The sequence below is a fragment of the Oncorhynchus nerka genome, linkage group LG6 (genome assembly GCF_034236695.1).
Source record: "Oncorhynchus nerka isolate Pitt River linkage group LG6, Oner_Uvic_2.0, whole genome shotgun sequence".
NCBI lineage: Eukaryota > Metazoa > Chordata > Actinopteri > Salmoniformes > Salmonidae > Oncorhynchus > Oncorhynchus nerka.
In genome coordinates, this window is record NC_088401.1 from 36,554,773 (window position 1) to 36,572,983 (window position 18,211).

Consider the following 18,211-nt stretch of genomic DNA (forward strand, 5'->3'; position numbering starts at 1 on the left):
CTAACAATACGTGTGTGATCTTACACATTGTTTACCTAGCTAGCTACTGCTCTTAAGCTAAAGTGTACAACACCCGTTGAATATGGCCTGTGTCAGTAAATGTCAACAAAAAATATCATAATGAAATTGCCAGCAGAGATGGTAGGCTGTTTGTTATCCAGAGTTAAACAAATCGCGCCAAGTGTGCGCTCTGAACGCGCAGAGAGCGAAATGAGATGGGGGCTAAAGCTTGAGGGTGTGAACAATGCCATAATGGGTGTAGATAGAGCTCTTCTCTAGATACCAAAATATTCAAAAGGCCAATTTCTCAATGAGTTTACAAGTTTATCAACTTTCAAAGCAGAGTTACATTCCCACTGTTCCTCAAATGCAGTGAAAGATATACATTTTTATAGCCATGAATAAACTTTTATCCAAATGTTATATAAAACAAACACATTTTCAAATTTTGCAACATACTGTAACACTAAATCCAGGTGGGGAGTCACTCACACCAGACTGAAACAGGGGGACTAGTTGGGTTGTATTCATAGGACTCAACAAGCTAGTCTTGGACAGGTATTTGTAGTCTGTCCATTTTATGCCATTTGGTACAGTGTCCCCTTATGAACACAACCCAGAATGTAGCCTACTACCCTTAATTATCCTGACTGCTGACCATGAATAGATGACATTACTGCAAGTGTCAAGACTAAAAGGATCAAATTACCCAATTGAGGATATCAGAAGTTTGGCTTTCACACTGCTAACTTTGGACTGCCCATTTAGGAACTAAGGCCCTTGGTTCAGGAGGGTGCAACAATATACAGATAGAGTTGTACCATGTAGAACAAACAGGATTGATCAGTCATGTATTGGGAAGATTCTAAATGCCTGTTCACAGAAATGTGTCTATTGCTCTGGTGAAGGATATGTAAAAGTCACTGTGGTTACCCAGCAGAATTAGTGATAAAGTACTGTACCATTTCTGACCACCCATCATTAGCACACAGTTCAAATTGGATTTAAATAGCTTATGGCCGACAAAGGAAATCATGGCAGTCTGCAAAATGACTGCAGCTAGGCTCTGACTGAAGCGTAGGGGCCCCGATGTCCATGTATTTGACATCGCCCACAGAAAATATACAATCATTGACAAACTAATAGCTTGCATCAAGTCAGATGAGACTTTTTACAAAAACCTTTATTTATAGATTTGACAGACAGGGCAAATATTCAGTGACATTTTAGTTTGAGTGCTTCCAAATTGAATGTTTTTGTACTTAGACAATGCACAGTCCCAGACAGTTGGGCTTTCAATTGGTCCTGGAGTAAACCCTATTTTAGTCATTTAGCAGATGCTCTTATCCAGAGTGACTTAGGCACAATTAGGGCCTTGCTCAAGGGCACAATAACAGATTTAGCTATTCAATTAACAGAGTCAGCTATTCAAACCTAGGCTACCTAGCGTTGGGCCAGAAAGTCTTTGCCTGATTCCTCACAACTTCAAAACTCATTGGAGGACAAGATCTGAGGTGATCTCCAATGCAATTTGAGAAGATGCATGGAGAAGAAATAGTTAAGATTCACGCTAGTAGATTGCTATTCTGATGGGGAATGGAATCACTCAAAACAGTCACCACGTCAATTCAAGCGACTTTTCAGGCATGCATTTCTCTTTAAAAACATACGACACAAATGGGGCCATCCAGATTAAGGGATAGTTTAAGAACATTGATATTTTGCTACAGTGGCCAACCAGATTTTTTTAAATGACTAAAAATCAACAAAATCACATCATCCCAACTAGAGATGCATTCAAGTTGGTATGTGTTGCCCATAGTAAAAATGTGCATATTGTATTTATGTCCTCCTCCAGCAGGGCAGTGCTTTTATTTGATGTGTATCAACATTGTTTTACATACATTTGCAATGGCTCAACGAAACCAGCTGGTAACAAGGCCTACACGCATCTCACAAAGGAATTTTCCCAGTTACTTAGTGAGACAAATGGCATTCAGGAGGCCCTGGACACATTTCACCTGGTTCATTTTAAAGAGCTCAAACAGGGCTTTGGAACTTTGGTCACGTCCTAGTAGTCATCGTCCCCAATGTACTGCAGTATGTACGAGGAACCACACAGAAGCAGCTGCCCCGCCACTCTCGCCACAGACGTCAGACAACGCAGAATAGCTCTAAAGAGAATGCGAAAAGGCAGAGCTGAAAACTTCTAAAAACAGTCAAAGCACATATTCTCTTCTCAGAACTTGTTCAGTGAAGACCCATTTTTAAACCCCAACTTGTTCATATAAAAAAAACTGGAATCTTCAGATATCCTTGCAGCCAACCCACTGGACACAAACTGGTAGAATAAATATTGTTTCTATGTAATTTAAACACCAACAATTGTCCCATCTGAGGACGTTGAATCAACATGGAAAACTGGCAAAGGAATTTAAATATTTTTAACTTTAGTCCAATGACATGGATCAATTTCTTGTTGGTTTCACTTTGAATTCACATTAGTTGCCAACACCATTAAATGTAAATCAGAACTAGATGTTTAACTGACGTCTGTGCCCAGTGGGAAGGAATGAACAAACAATGACCTGCCGACTGAATATTTCACATTTTGACTAGTGCCTAAATATACAGTAGCAATCAAAAGATTTGAAACCTCAATGTTTTTATTTTTGCCATTTTCTACATTGTAGAACAATAGTGATGACAAACTATGAAACACATATGGAATCATGTAGTAACTAAAAGTGTTAAATCAAAAATATTTCAGATTCTTCAAAGTAGCCATTCTTTGCCTTGATGACAGCTTTGCACACTGACATTTTTTTCTCAACCAGCTTCATGAGGTAGTCACCTGGAATGCATTTCAATAAACAGGTGTGCGTGTTAATTCCAGAAAGTTAATTTGTTTAATTTCTTTCCTTCTTAATGCATTTGATTCAATCAGTTGTGTTTTGACAAGGTAGTGGTGGTGTACAGAATATAGTCCTATTTGGTAAAAGACAAAGTCCATATTATGGCAAGAACAGCTCAAATAAGCAGAGAAATGACAGATGATCTGGCCTCCGCAATCACCCAACCTCAACCCAATTGAGATGGTTTGGGATGAGTTGGACCACAGAGTGAAGGAGCTAACAAGTGCTCAGCATGTGGGATCTCCTTCAAGACTGTTGGAAAAGCATTCCAGGTGCAGCTGGTTGAGTGCCATTTGTTTAACACTTTTGGCAACTACATGATTCCATGTGGTATTTCATTTTTTTAAGAATAATCCTTGAGTAGATGTCCAAACATTTGACTGGTACTGTAAATCAGTCTACTTCACCTGACATTTTAAAACCCCACCCCTCCACAGCCCCCAATAATGTCCCCTTGAGAGATGGTGTGGTAGTAGTGTACTCACTTCAAGATACCCTTGGCCCTGGTGCATTGAACGTCGTACGACAGTGTGTAGATTTCATAAAGAGTCGCTTTGATGGTTAGACACCCGATGAAGTCCTTGGGGTTCAACTTGTACAGGTCAAAACTCAATTTACCGATTCCATTTCTATTGGGCTGGCTGGAACTTGGAAGGACCTGTACAAGAATGGACAAAGGTCAGTCTAAGACAGGACTATTAAAATATGGCAAGCTAGCGGAGTTACACTTCTGGTTCATGCTTCCCTCTAATCAAGGCATGATTTAGACAGTGAATTCAGAAAGTATTCACACCGACTTTTTCCAAAATTTTACAAAGTGGGATTAAGAAGGTGTAATTGTGTCAACAATCACACAAAATACACTGAAAGATCCAAAAATAAAAATGAGATAAATTACTCAACCCCCAGAGTTAAGAGATCACTTTAGCCAGAGATTACAGCTGTGAGTCTTTCTGGGTAAGTCTCAGAGCTTTGCACACCTGGATTGTACAATATTTGCCAATTATTCTTTTAGAAATTCATCAAGCTCGGTCAAGTTGGTTGTTGATCATTTCTAGACAGCCATTTTTCAATTATTACCATAGATTTAAGACAATTTAAGTCAAAACTAACTCCGCCCATACCTTAACCCCACCATGGGTTACAACGTGTTCACAACGTTGACATCAGCAAACCACTCGTCCACACACACACGTTCTGCGGTTGCGAGGCTGGTTGAAGATGCTGAAGTTCTAAAACATTGGGAGTCAGCTTAGGGTAGAGAATTTGACATTTCCAGAATCTTTTTTTCAGCTCATGAAACTTGTGACCAACACTTCACATGTTGCGTTTATATTTTTTGTTCAGTGTATATTTAGCCTTGCATTTTAGGTAATTGTCTTGCTGAAAGGTGAATTTGTCTCCTAGTGTCTGTTGGAAAGCAGACCGAACCAAGTTTCTCTAGGATTTTGACTGTACTTAGCTCTATTTCAGACCTAGTCTTGTCAATGACAAGCATACCCATAACATGATGCAGCCACCACCATGCTAGAAAAAAAAATGAAGAGTGGAACTCTGATTGTATTTGCCCCAAACAAAACACCTTTGTATTCAGGACAAAAAGTTCATTTGTTTGCAGTATTATTTTAGTGCCTTATTGCAAACAGCATGCATGTTTTGGAATATTTTATTCTGTACAGGCTTCCTTTTCACTCTCAATTAGGTTAGTATTGTGGACTAACTACGATGTTGATCCATCTTCAGTTCTATTACAGCCATTAAACTTTGCAACTGTTTTAAAGTCACCATTGGCATCATGGTGAAATCCAGCAACTGCGTTTGGAAGAACGCCTGTATCTTTGTAGTGAATTTTTTAAATTATTTCCCCCCTCTCTTCATCTACCAATAGCTGCACTTTTGTGAACCATTGGAAAACCTTCCTGGTCTTTGTGGTTGCATCTGTGCTTGAGATTGACTGCTCAACTGCGGGACCTTACAGATAATTATGTGTGGAGTACATGTTAAACACCATTATTGCACACTGAGTCCATGCAACTTATTAAGCACATTCATTCACTCCTGAACTTATGTAGGCCATAACAAAAAAAGGGTTGAATACTTATTAAATCAAGACATTTCAGCTTTTCATTTGTAAACATTTCTAAAAACAAGATGGCCACACTTTCACATCAAACCAGGGAACTCTGGTTCCAGACAGCTACTTGGAGATCCCTGGTTTGATGTGAAAGTGTGGCCCTCTTGTGGTGTGTGACAATACAGCAAGTTTCCACAATTGGGAAATGTGACATCCAAACATTGTTAAAGTCAGTCCTACAACAGAAGTACGACACGGCCAGCCCTCATTTGATATGAACTTGCAGCAGATAGTGATCTTCAAATACTTTCCCAAGGCAACAGTTAACTTCTGTGTGCATGTACAGTCAGGTCGATAAATATTTGGACATTGTTATTTTAGCCGTCTACAACAGCATATTGTAGTTGACATGAAATAATGAACATGACTCAGGTTTAATTTGAGGGTATTTACATCCAAAATCAGGTGAACAGTGTAGGAATTATAGCCTTTTTAACAGACCAAAAGTAATTGGACAATTGGCTGCTCAGCTGTTCCATGGCCAGGTGTGTTATTCCCTCATTAGTTAATTTACAAATGAGCAGATAAAAGGTCAAGAGTTGATTTCAAGTGTGGCATTTGGAATCTGTTGCCGTCAACCCTCAATATGAAGTCCAAAGAACAGTCACTGTCAGTGAAGCAACCCATCATTAGGCAAAAAAATAAATTAAAACAAACCAATCAGAAATAGCAAAAACATTAGGTGTGGCCAAAACTATTTGGTACATTCTTAAAAAGAAAGACCACACTGGTGAGCTCAGGAAAACCAAATGGCTCAGAAGACCATGGAAAACAACTGTGGTGGATGGTGAAGAAAAACCCTGTCACAACAGTTGGCCAGATCCAGAACACCCTCAAGGACGTAGGTGTATGTGTCAAAGTCAACAACCAGAGAAGACTTCACCAGAATAAATACAGGGAGTTTACCACAAGATGTAAACCATTGGTTATCCTCAAAAAACAGGATGGCCAGATTAGAGATTAAGATGTTTTTTTTGGCAAAGCCTGTACAGTTCTGGAAAATCCTATGGACAGATGAGACAAAGATAAATGAATGGAAGAGAAGGGTAGGAACTGCTCATGATCCGAAGCTTACCACCTTATCTGTGAAGCATGGTGGAGGCAGTGTTATGGCGTGGGCATGTATGGCTGCCAATGGAGCTGGTTCCCTGTATTTATTGATGTGACTGTTGACAAAAGCAGCAGGGTGAATTCTGAAGTGTTCATGGCTATATCTGCTCAGATTCAGAGAATGCTTCACAACTCTTTGGCCGGCTCGTCACAGTGCAGCTGGACAATGACCCGAAGCATACTGCGAAAGCAACCCAAAACTTTAAGGCAAAGAAGTGCAATGTTCTGCAATGGCCAAGTCAATTACCTGACGTGAATCCAATTGAGCATGAATTTCACTTGCTGAAGGCAAATCGCCGCTGCAATAAAGGCCTGGCATAGCATCACCGGGGAAGAAACCCAGCATCTGGTGATGTCTATGGGTTCCAGAGTTCAGGTAGTCATTGACGTCAAAGGATTTAGTACCAAGTATTAAAACTCAATTTAAATGTATGATTGTTAGTTTGTCCAATTACATTTTGAGCCCCTAAATTTCAGGGGCTATGTATAAAAGTGGTTGTAATTCCTACATGGTTAATACAGTAATTGACAAACCCCTGAAACTAAAGATGAGTCACTTAAAGCACATCTTGATTGTTTCTTTTCAAATCCATTGCTCTGGCATACAGAGACAAAATTATGCAAATTCTGTCACTGTCCAAATACTTATGGACCTGACTGTATGCATGTACAGTTGAAGTCGGAAGTTTACATACACTTAGGTTGGAGTCATTAAAACTCGTTTTTTAACCACTCCGCACACTTCTTGTTAACAAACTATAGTTTTGGCAAATCTACTTTGTGCATAACAAGTAATTCTTCCAACAATTGTTTACAGGCATTAATTCAATTATAATTCACTGTATCACAATGCCAGTGGGTCAGAAGTTAACATACACCAAATTGACTGTGCCTTTAAATAGCTTAAATTCCAGAAAATGTCATGCTTTAGAAGCTTCTGATAGGCTAATTGACATCATTTGAGGTGTACCTGTGGATGTACACAGGTACAAACTCAGTGCCTCTTTGCTTGACATCATGGGAAAATCAAAAGAAATCAGCCAAGACCTAAAAAAAAAAAAAGTTGTAGACCTCCACAAGTCTGGTTCACCTTTAGGAGCAATTTCCAAACGCCTGACGGTACCACATTCATCTGTACAAACAATAGTATGCAAGTATAAACACAATGGGACCACACAGCCATCACACCGCTCAGGAAGGAGACCCGTTCTGTCTCCTAGAGATTAATGTACTTTGATGAGAAAAGTGCAGATAAATCCCAGAACAGCAAAGGACCTTATGAAGATGGAGGAAACAGGTACAAAAGTATCTATATCCACAGTAAAATGAGTCAGTCCTATATCGACATAAGCCGCTCAGCAAGGAAGAAGCCTCTGCTCCAAAACCGACATACAAAAGTCAGACCATCGTTTGCAACTGCACATGGGGACAAATATTGTACTTTTGGATAAATGTTCTCCAGTCTGATGAAACAAAAATATGTTTGGAGGAAAAAGGGAGGCTTGCAAGCCAAAGAACACCATCCCAAATGTGAAGCACAGGGGTGACAGCATGTTGTGGGGGTGCTTTGCTGCAGGAGGGACTGGTGCACTTCAAAATAGATGGCTTCATGAGGAAGGAAAATGTGGATATATTGAAGCAACATCTCAAGACATCAGTCAGGAAGTTAAAGCTTGGTCGCAAATGGGTCTTCCAAATGGACAATGACCCCAAGCATACTTCCAAAGTTGTCGCAAAATGGCTTAAGGACAAGAAAGCCCTGACCTCAATCCCATAGAAAACTTGTGGGCAGAACTGGAAAAGCATGTGCAAGCAAGGAGGCCTACAAACCTGACTCAGTTGCAAAATCTCTGTCAGGAGGAATGGGCCAAAATTTACCAAATTTATTGTGGGACGCTTTTAGAAAGCTACCTGAAACATTTGAACCAAGTTAAACAATTTAAAAGCAATGCTACCAAATACTAATAGAGTATATGTAAACTTCTGACCCAGTGGGAATGTGATGAAAGAAAAGCTTAAATAAATCACTATACTATTATTCTGGCATTTCACATTCGTAAAATAAAGTGGAGATCCTAAATGACCTAAGACAAGGAATTGTTACTTGGATTAAAAAAAAACTCAGTTAATGCATTTGGCTAAGCTGTATGTAAACGTCTGACTTCAACTGTATGTATGTATGTATGTATGTATGCATGCATGTATGTATGTATACGTACCCGAGTCCACATCTCTCCCTTCTGCAGGACCATGACTGGAGTATCGGCTGGCAGTGACTGGAAGAAGGCCTCAGAGTCCACCACTGTCCCATCTTCCTCTAGCACCAGGATGAGGAACTGGCATGTCAACAGGAAGGCACTTGCTGTCTGGGTAGGACCGGTGTCATAGCACACAATATTATGAGATTTTCAAATGGTCTTATTTTTCATTTTCCACCCAAAAATTATGCTAAAAGTAGGCAACAACGATTTTGTTCAATCAACAATTTTAATATTGTGTTTGTGGAGAACTTCACTTTTACAGATGAGATGCGAGGTGACCATCCTTGGAAGATCAACCATACTAAAAAAATAAAAAAATAAAAATAAAAGTAATGTCCCTTTTTCAGCACCCAGTCTTTCAAAAGGGAATACATAAAAAAATCTAAATAACCTCACAGATCTTCATTGTAAAGGGTTTAAACACTGAACAAGCGTGGGAAACAATAAACCATAAACAATTAATGAACATGCACCTGTGGAAGTCGTTAAAACACTAACAGCTTAGACTGTAGGCAATTAAGGTCAGAGTTATGAAAACTTACGACACTAAAAAAAGCCTTCCTACTGACACTGAAAAACACAAAAGAAGCCCAAGGTCCCTGCTCATCTGCGTGAACGTGCCTTAGGCAAGGAGAAATGAGGACCGCAGATGTGGCCAGGGCATTAAATTGCAATATCCGTACTGAGAGACGCTTTATACAGCGCTACAGGGATACAGAACAGAAAGCTGATCTTCCTCGCTGTGGCAGACCACGTGTAACACCACATGCACAGGATCGGTACATCCGAACATCACATCTGCGGGACAGGTACAGGATGGCAACAACAGCTGCCCGAGGTACACCAGGAACGCTCAATCCCTCCATCAGTGCTCAGACTGTCCGCAATAGGCTAAGAGGGCTTGTAGGCCTGTTGTAAGGCAGGTCCTGACCAGACATCACCGGCAACAACATCGCCCATGGGCACAAACCCACCATCGCTGGACGAGACAGGATTGGCAAAAAGTGCTCTTCACTGACGAGTCACAGTTTTGTCTCACCAGGGGTGATGGTCGGAGTCGCATTTATCGTCAGAGGAATGAGCGGTACACCGAGGCCTGTACTCTGGAGCGGGAGCGGTTTGGAGGTGGAGGGTCCATCATGGTCTGGGGCGGTGTGTCACAGCATCATCGGACTGAGCTTGTCGTCATTGCAGGGAATCATGTTTGTGGAACTTGTTCAGTTTATGTCTCAGTTGTTGAATCGTATGGTCATTCAAATATTTACACATGTTAAGTTTGCTTAAAATAAAAGCAGTTGACAGAGAACGGGTTTTTTTTTGCCGAGTTTATATATCCATTTGTGAATCACATACTGTAGGTCATTTGCACAACATGAGACTGGGTTGCGTTCAGGAGGGCAAAACATTCTGGAGATAGAAATGTCTTGCATATGATTCCCTGAACATTTCACTCCACTGCACTCCGGACCCCAAGTCTCTCGGGTGAGGTTACTCAACAATTGCAACAAGCAGCGTCACCTTAACAGGGTCAGTAAACCAGGAGTGTATTAAATGTGTTGAAATGGTCATATTTTATTTAACATTTGGTTACAGAGTTGCCTGTCTAGTAGCAGTGCTTGCAATTTTGTGTATATTAACTTCACAAGGTAATGTAACCGATCCTTGATGACATCTCATTAGCAGGAAGTTCCACCTCACATTCCTCCTCTAATTAGACATTACTTTAAAAAAAATAATCTTACACCAATTATTTGGTGAGGTTGATGTAAGTGTTGGAGAGACTGATTTTCTGTCCCCATGAAATGGCTCTCTGAATACTTTAAAGACATGTTGAATGACAACCATTGTGAATACCGCAGCGGCACAAACAGCATACAAACATTGTAGATATGAATGTATTCAGCTCTGGATGTAATTTCTATTTTAGTTAGACACTTTAGCACACACTCCTATCCAGGGTGACTTCCTGTTGGTCCATTCATCTTAAGATAGCTAAGTGATTAAGGGATTTCTTATTTTACTTGTCAGAGGTACGTTTGTTCTGCGAAATATATTTGTATCTGAACGCTCCACAACGTTGTCCTGCTGAACGTAGCCCAGGAGTATGCATTTACCTGGTCTAGGAGGTCATCCAGGGAGGCGGCCATTAACCCTTTCCTCTGCCTTCGGCTCTGGGTACAGAGCCTGAAGGGACGGGGCTGGGGTGGGGGAAGGATCCGGCGTGAGATTGTTGTTTGGATAGTTGACACGGACCTGTCAGTATAGAAGCAAAAATGACACAAAAAAAAAGGAAAACTAGCTTAGTTCAAGGTCGTGTTCAGTAGAGCACAATTTGTGTTCAGGACAGGTAATGTCTTCAGTTAAGACTGGCCGTTTTGTGCCTCGCTTCTTAGTGTGGAGTGATACTACCTGCTGGACTTCTTACAGAGACATACTGTACGTCTACCTCCTTGTTTTACCACATCTCAGCAGAGAGGGGACAGCATCTCAAATGTTGCATTAGGATCATCGGGTTTTAGCAGAACAAGTATTAAAGGTCGACCGATTTATGATTTTTCAATGCCGATACCGATTATAGGAGGACCAAAAAAAGCCAATACCGATGAATATATATTAAACAATTACAACAATACTGAATGAACACTTATTATAATACATAAATAAAATCAATTTAGTCTCAAATAATGAAACCTGTTCAATTTGGTTTAAATAATAATAAATAAGAAAACTAGCATTTGAGTTCCTTGCTCAGAACATATGAAAGCTGGTGGTTCCTTTTAACAGGAGTCTTCAATATTCCCAGTTAAGAAGTTTTCAGTTGTAGTTCTAGGACTATCCCTCTACCATTTGTATTTCCTACACCTTTGACTATTGGATGTTCTTATAGGCACTATAGTATTGCCAGCCTAATCTCGGGAGTTGATAGGCTTGAAGTCATAAACAGTGCAATACTTGAAGCACAGTGAAGAGCTGGTGGCAAACGCAGGAAAGTGCTGTTTGAATGAATGCTTATGAGCATGCTGCTGCCTACCACCACTCAGTCAGACTGCTCTATCAAATCATACTTATTTATAATAAAAACACATACGAGCCTTTGGTCATTAATATGGTCAAATCCGTAAACTATCATTTCAAAAACATTTATTATTTCAGTGAAATACGGAACTGTGCTGTATTTTAACTAACGGGTGGCAACCCTAAGTCTAAATATCAGAGGTGTGGACTCTAGTCACACGACTTGCAACTCGACTTCCACACCAATGACTCGTGACTTGAGCCTTATGACTCGACACCCTCCAAGCCCAAATATTAAAAAATTATACAATATTTTTTTTTTGGAAGGGGACAGCACATCAACTCTTCATTTAATGGTTTACAGTTTGAGTCGGACAGCAGCCAATCAAATTGTGCCAGCTGAGACAGTTGTACGTGACAGTGCAGAGGAACGTTGGCGGGTGAATTCAGATGGAGGCCTTGAATAGATGATACTCAAAATTATTATTTTCTGATATAAAGACAACGCTGTATCAACAAAAAACAGATTGAAACTTGCGGGAAGAAAATTAGACGGAAGCAAAACAATTTCCAACTTTGTTCGAGATCTGAAGCTGCACAAAGAATGGTAAGTTGTGACTCATATAGCCGACAGCTATATATTTTATTACTTTACTGGTGTATCATGTAGGCTAACGTAACGTTAAATCAATGAGCCTCTTCACAGTCAGTACGGGAACGTGATCATTGCACCCAAGATGGAGCTAGGCAGTTGGTAGCCCTAAATCCTGCCTGATGTTACTGCTGTTCCTAAAACCATTGACATACATTAGCCTACTGTAACCACACAGAGAGAGTGTGTGTGTTAATGCATGGGCAATTGTGTACAAGCCTATGTTGCCCGATCCTCGATCACTATTGGGGGGGGGGGGGATCTTTCATGGCTACCGATGTATTTCCATTGAAATACAACATTAATTTGGAAAGTAGTAAATATATTTTTAAAAGCATTCATGATTTGCATATATGTAATATACTATTACTCTTGTTACAAATGTGAAATGGTATTACATTTGGTGAAGAGCACATTATGACTTGTTTAGGACTTGAGACTTGTCGGTCTTGCCTGTCTTGACTTGGGTGCTAAGACTTGAGACTTACTTGTGACTTGTAGAACAATGACTTGGTCCCACCTCTGCTAAATATTGCACAACCTTCAATATCATAATTATGCCAAAATAATTAGTCTTTGTTAGGAAGAAATGATGTTCACACATTTCGCCAAGAGCCAGGCGGCCCAAACTGTTGCATATACCCTGACTCTGCTTGCACAGAACGCAAGAGAAGCTACACAATTTCCGTAGTTAAAAGAAATTCATGTTAATAGGCAATATTAACTAAATATGCAGGTTTAATAAAAATACTTTTGTATTGATTTTAATAAGGGCATTTATGTTAATGGTTAGGTACATTGGTGCAACGACAGTGCTCTTTCCACAAATGCAATCACCTATTTAGCAAAGTAGGCTGTGATTCGATGATAAATTAACAGGCATTGCATTGATTATATGCAACGCAGGACAAGCTAGATAAACTAGTAATATCAACCATGTATAGTTAACTAGTGATTATGTTAAGATTGATTGTTTTTTTTTTTAAATAATGTAAGTTTAATGCCAGCTAGCAACTTACATTTGCTCCTTGCTGCACTTGCTTAACAGGTGGTCAGCCTGCCATGCAGTCCAAAAATGCCGATTGTTATGAAAACTTGAAAAATCGGCTATGCCAATTAAATCTGTCGACCTCTAAAAAGTATTCAGTGAGATTATGGAGCATGTGGAACTCTTTAAAATATGCAAAGAATAAGATCTGAATTATTCAGATATGCGTTTCAAACTAAAGCGAACATTGGAAGTTGGCTAGAGCAACCAGCTTTGTTCACACTGCAGGCCTGATTGAAATAGCCTCATTGTCAATTTGTTGACCAGCAGACAGTTGTGCAGAACTGAAATTTAACTTTAAAAGAAAACTAGTTTATATGAATAGGATTTAACTTCTAATTTACTTAAGCCTTGTTCACACTGCAGGCCTAGTTTATCAAATCTGTTTTGGAATAATGACTGTCCAAAAAGCAAGTTACAAGTGACCAAAGTGTGTGTGTGCACATGTTCAGAGAACAATCATTTGCTGACATGTCATTATTATGAGAAATAGCATGGACAGGTGTGTGTGCTGTGGTGTAGGCTGATTAGTGATAGGAAGCAGGAGCACCACCACAGAAGTTATGTAGCAAGCTAAGGTGACAATGGCTGCCATGGACGTTTCCCCAGTCGCTTTGAATGTTCAAAATGATAGTGTAAGAAAAACTTTACATTTATCCTTTTGAGGCTTTACATTTTTTAATAATATTTTTTTAAAGATAAAATGATCCAACTTTCAATACAAGTCCTTTTTGGCTAGCCACAGCAGTCAACTAGCTAGTTAGGTTTCTCAGGTGTCTCAGTTTCTAGCACATTCACTAATTTGTTTGTAAACAATTAACAAGTTAGTTATCCTATCATATGTTCTTGTCAAAATGTCAACCAGTGGCGGTCAGTGACGTTTAATATGAGGGAGGACAATTTCTCTCATGAGCATGGCCTTATTTCTATTACAGCATATTGGATGACTCATTTGTATTACATTCATCCAGTTCAATGTAACAGCGATAGTTAGGCTACAAGACACTCAAACTTGACATTCAACACCGCCTTGCACACTCTTGCCTGCATCTAGCTGATGTAGGCTGTAATCATTAGTTCAACAGTTGCAAATGAGTTTCTATTGGCCAAATTCAGGTATGTTTATCCCTGTTTTTTTCCATTTGAGAAACTTTTTAACAGAATCAGTGGAATTAAGACAGCCCTGATGACGCGCGCAGAAACATTAGTGTACAGTCAGTAGCTGTTACACCGGCAGGCACAGTGACAAAGAGTTTGGTATTACCAATTTAACTTGGAAAGTCATAGCCAACATAGCAATCTCTGTTTGAGCATGTTGTTTCAGTAAGCTAAACTTGCTAGCTGCATTTGCTAAGTAAGTGAAACAGAAATACAAATTTAAAAAAAATCTTGTTTCTCCTTCATTTCAGAAGAAAGTGTTAAACAGTTTAACTATTTTATTTCTCTTTGAGTCAACTACTCACCACATTATGCACTGCGGTGGTAGCTAGCTGTAGCTTATGCTTTCAGTACTAGATTCATTCTCCGATCCTTCGAATGGAGGGACAACATGTCAGTTCATGCTGCAAGAGCTCTTATAGAGGACATCCTCTGGAAGTTGTCATAATTACTGTGCAAGTCTATGGAGTGGTGAGAACCATGAGCCTTCTATGTTTTGTATTGAAGTCAATGTACCCAGAGGAGGACAGCAGCTAGCTGTCCTCCAGCTACGCCATGGTGCTACCCTACTGAGGGCTGTTGAAGCTACTATAGACCTTTGCAAAATAGTGTTTTAATCAGTTATTTGGTGACGTGATTATATTTAGTACAGTTTTACCTAAAAAGCATAACTTTCAACATTATACAATTTAAATTTATGAAATTCCTTGAGGATGGTCCTCCCCTAAGGAGCTTCCACATAGTCACTAGCAAGCAAGATATGCCAAATAAGTCTAAAAACCACTTGAGGGCAAATACATCATATGGCCAGCAACCAGATTCTCATCTGATTTCAAAACACCTACAAAAGGTGGTTTGAAATGTGGCTTGTAATATCCAATTCTGTGTGCTTTTGGATGTTCAGAAAGTAGGAAAAAAGAACAGATTCAAACATGCAAAGAAACATATTTTTGTCACTTCAAACTGCCAGTGTGAACAAGGCTTTAGAGTTGTTAAGTCTGAACAGGTTGTTCTCCCAGTGTCAGCTGATCAAGAATTGAGTTTCATGCCTAATCACATAACTATTGACAATACCCATTAATTTAAAAAAAACTTCAGTCCTATCATATTGTAACATCATTACACTGCCAATGAGGGGAGAGGGGAGGTAGACCTCTGTGGAAATGTATGACAAAGGGCACACCCACAGGCATTAGTGAAATCACAGAAGTATTAACACTACTTGACATATTTTGCTTTCAGCCTATATTACCATCATTTTAAAATGACCATTTAAAAAAAAAAAATCTTACTAATTTGGAGCAGGGCCACACTCAGCTGTGGAAATGCCATGACTAGGTTGGACATGATTCCTTGTTCTACATGTAGGATAGGCATGTTTGCTCTACATAACACATCTGAACGTTCAACTTTGAAAATACCATTCTGCATGATCTAAAGACGCACCTGTGAAGCGTAGGCTATATAATTAGGATTTGCCAATTAGTCATGGCCCTGTTGCGCGTTCAACAGGGGTATATTCATTACGCCGATTCTGTTGCAAACCAGTTTACTCAAAACAATGTTGAGTTCGGTTTTGTTCTTAAACGGTAGTTGCAGTTCAGTAGTGTCTATTTAAAAAAATTATGCTGTCTGGAAGAAGGCTGGTCTGTCTCGCACGGGGACATAACCCATTGGCAAATCCTAATTATGTAGGCTACGCTTCACAGGTGCGTCTTTAGATGATTCGGAATAGTATTTTCAAATGTTTGGTGGCTTAAATGCAGTAGGATATGGGGGAGAGCTGGGACGAAAGTAAAACATTTCAAATAACACAGACGCTAAAATTACGCAGTGAAATCAGCACATTCCTATAGGAGGATGAACTCCCTGCAACCCCCCAAAATAAAACAGCCCAGTCTGACAATGTTACTACAGTAACTACAAAAGTGGTTTTGAGCAACGCAAGTACAAAAAAATTGTAAGTCACTGCATTGAAAATTGTGAAAAACAAATCCTACTACATTCCCATTAAAGATGAGATGAGAAAATTGTGGTTAATATAGCGGTGTTCCATTTGTCATTAATATTGCCTTGCAATATTGTTTGCTAAACATTGACGTTGATTATTTTTCATTGCTTAAAAATGTTGATGTCAAACCTATAGAAAAATCATACAAATTGAAACATGAAATTATGGATGATACATTCAACAAGTGTATGAACTAACGAGCATTACAAACCGGACATAAGACCGATATTGATATAGAACAGCATGCACTTCGACAGCTTTTACTTCTGTAACAATGCTGTGTTATTCTCGCCCGCCGGCAGTTAGAAGTAACTTCGCATAGGTCTGTTCAAGGTATATTTAATTTACCCTAGAAAATGAAATTACAGTTGTTAATGTAGAGGACACAGACCAAACCGTGTTTCATAAAATATGGAGTCGCTACTTCTATCGATCAGGGTAATCAGGAGACACTTTCGTCCCGGTTCTCCCCTGCTTATAGGTAGAGCTCTAAATAGGCTACCTATAATGCTGGAAAATTAAATAACACCTGGGTAGTTTATCCTTACCTCACCCAAAAGTCCGGGAGAAGGGTTTTAGCATAATCCACACTTGAATGGATAGACAGTGAAGCCATTGTTTAAAATCAAGTGCAATCCTTGTTTTTGCAAGACTATCGAAAATAAATTGGGCTAGATGAGAAAAGAAAGTTGTCGCGCTATTCTCGGCTCTTGCCCGCCTGTGTCCTACGGGTGGTCACTGGCCCTGCCAACGGAAGCGAATAACCGAGGGTTCACTTTACGCCTACTACGTCAGGTGATCAACAATAATAGTGATGCCTTTTTAGAAGATTGCCCCTCACGCGATTGGTCGCTTGTTAGTGACAAAAGCAACACCATGTGCCACAAGTTGTCCCATCATCGTAATAATAAATTACCCCCCCCCCCCCCAAATACAGGTAGACCTTGTCCTAGAATCAATAAAAAAATATATAAATAGCCTGAGATGCCTATAAATAATTAGAAAACCACTGGCACCCAGCTTGCGCTTAATGCATTACCCGTTGTCTTACCAAGGCTAAGAGACAATGTATGGTTCATCTGCAAAATGTGGTCGGAGGCGCCATATGGAAAACGTAACACAATTTCAAAGTCTCCAGGGGCCACATTTAGCGCCAAACCTCATTGCTGTGCGACTCTCAAATGTTGTAACAATGCAGAGGGCTCCTCATTGACATGATTTGTTCACCTTAGGTGGGGGCGGGAGGTCCTGTATAAACAAAAACTCACTTCCTTGACAAAGGCTCTGTACTGCTCTGCAGAGGCAGTAACACAGTAAATGCTGCACAGCCAATACAGACAGCAGATTGACCATGTAGCGCCTGTAAGGGCTCAGACACACCAATATCGTTTGCAGGCCTATTTTAGTTAAATTCGCAAGTGGCTGAAACTACACTTTATATACACAAAAGATAGCAACACAGGACAACACAGCATGGTAGCAACACAACATGTCAACAACATGGAAGCAGCACAAAACATGGTACAAACATTATTGGGCACAGACAACAACACAAAGGGCAAGAAGGTAAAGACAACAATACATCAAGCAAAGCAGCCACAACTGTCAGTAAGAGTATCCATGATTGAGTCTTTAAATGAAGAGATAAAACTGTCCAGTTTGAGTGTTTGTTGCAGCTCGTTCCAGTCGTTAGCTGAAGCGAACTGAAAAGAGGAGTGACCCAGGGATGTGTGTGCTTTGGGGACCTTTAACAGAATGTGGTTGGCAGAACGGATGTTTATCTCAATATTTAAAAATGTCTAGGTAACAATTAGCCTTACTGTGATTGTTTAATTAAAATGGTAAACGTCTTAGCAAATATCAATTTCTTAAGCAGGAACATTGCTAGGACTGTCTGGCAGGGTCTG

The 18,211-nt window shown here is 39.8% G+C and overlaps 1 protein-coding gene across 2 annotated transcripts; it reads right to left on the reverse strand.

The window, feature by feature from the left end:
• Positions 1 to 1,973: 1,973 nt before the first annotated feature.
• On the reverse strand, positions 1,974 to 17,045 carry cidea (cell death inducing DFFA like effector a). Of its 2 annotated transcripts, none has more exons than XM_029661574.2 (5): positions 16,853 to 17,045; positions 10,535 to 10,673; positions 8,379 to 8,525; positions 3,401 to 3,573; positions 1,974 to 2,174 (listed from the first exon to the last, which is right to left on the reverse strand). In XM_029661574.2, the coding sequence occupies exons 1-5, from the start codon at positions 16,918 to 16,920 to the stop codon at positions 2,072 to 2,074; spliced, it is 630 nt and encodes a 209-aa protein (XP_029517434.1). In that variant the 5' UTR covers positions 16,921 to 17,045; the 3' UTR covers positions 1,974 to 2,071. The 2 variants fall into 2 exon arrangements, with proteins under 2 accessions (XP_029517434.1, XP_064875624.1); XM_065019552.1 differs by lacking the exon at positions 1,974 to 2,174 and adding an exon at positions 2,766 to 2,854 and having other exon boundaries at positions 16,853 to 17,014.
• Positions 17,046 to 18,211: the final 1,166 nt, after the last annotated feature.

What these genes read in the sequence shown, in the direction of transcription:
- cidea (XM_029661574.2), bottom strand. Translation starts at nt 16,920, where the DNA reads ATGGCTTCACTGTCTATCCATTCAAGTGTGGATTATGCTAAAACCCTT. An exon ending in CTCCCGGACTTTTGGGTGAG is followed by an intron (nt 10,674 to 16,852) that starts GTAAGGATAAAC and finishes CTATACTGACAG; the next exon opens with GTCCGTGTCAACTATCCAAA. An exon ending in AGGGCCAAGGGTATCTTGAA is followed by an intron (nt 2,175 to 3,400) that starts GTGAGTACACTA and finishes CATTCTCTTTAG; the next exon opens with AGCTATTCTGCGTTGTCTGA.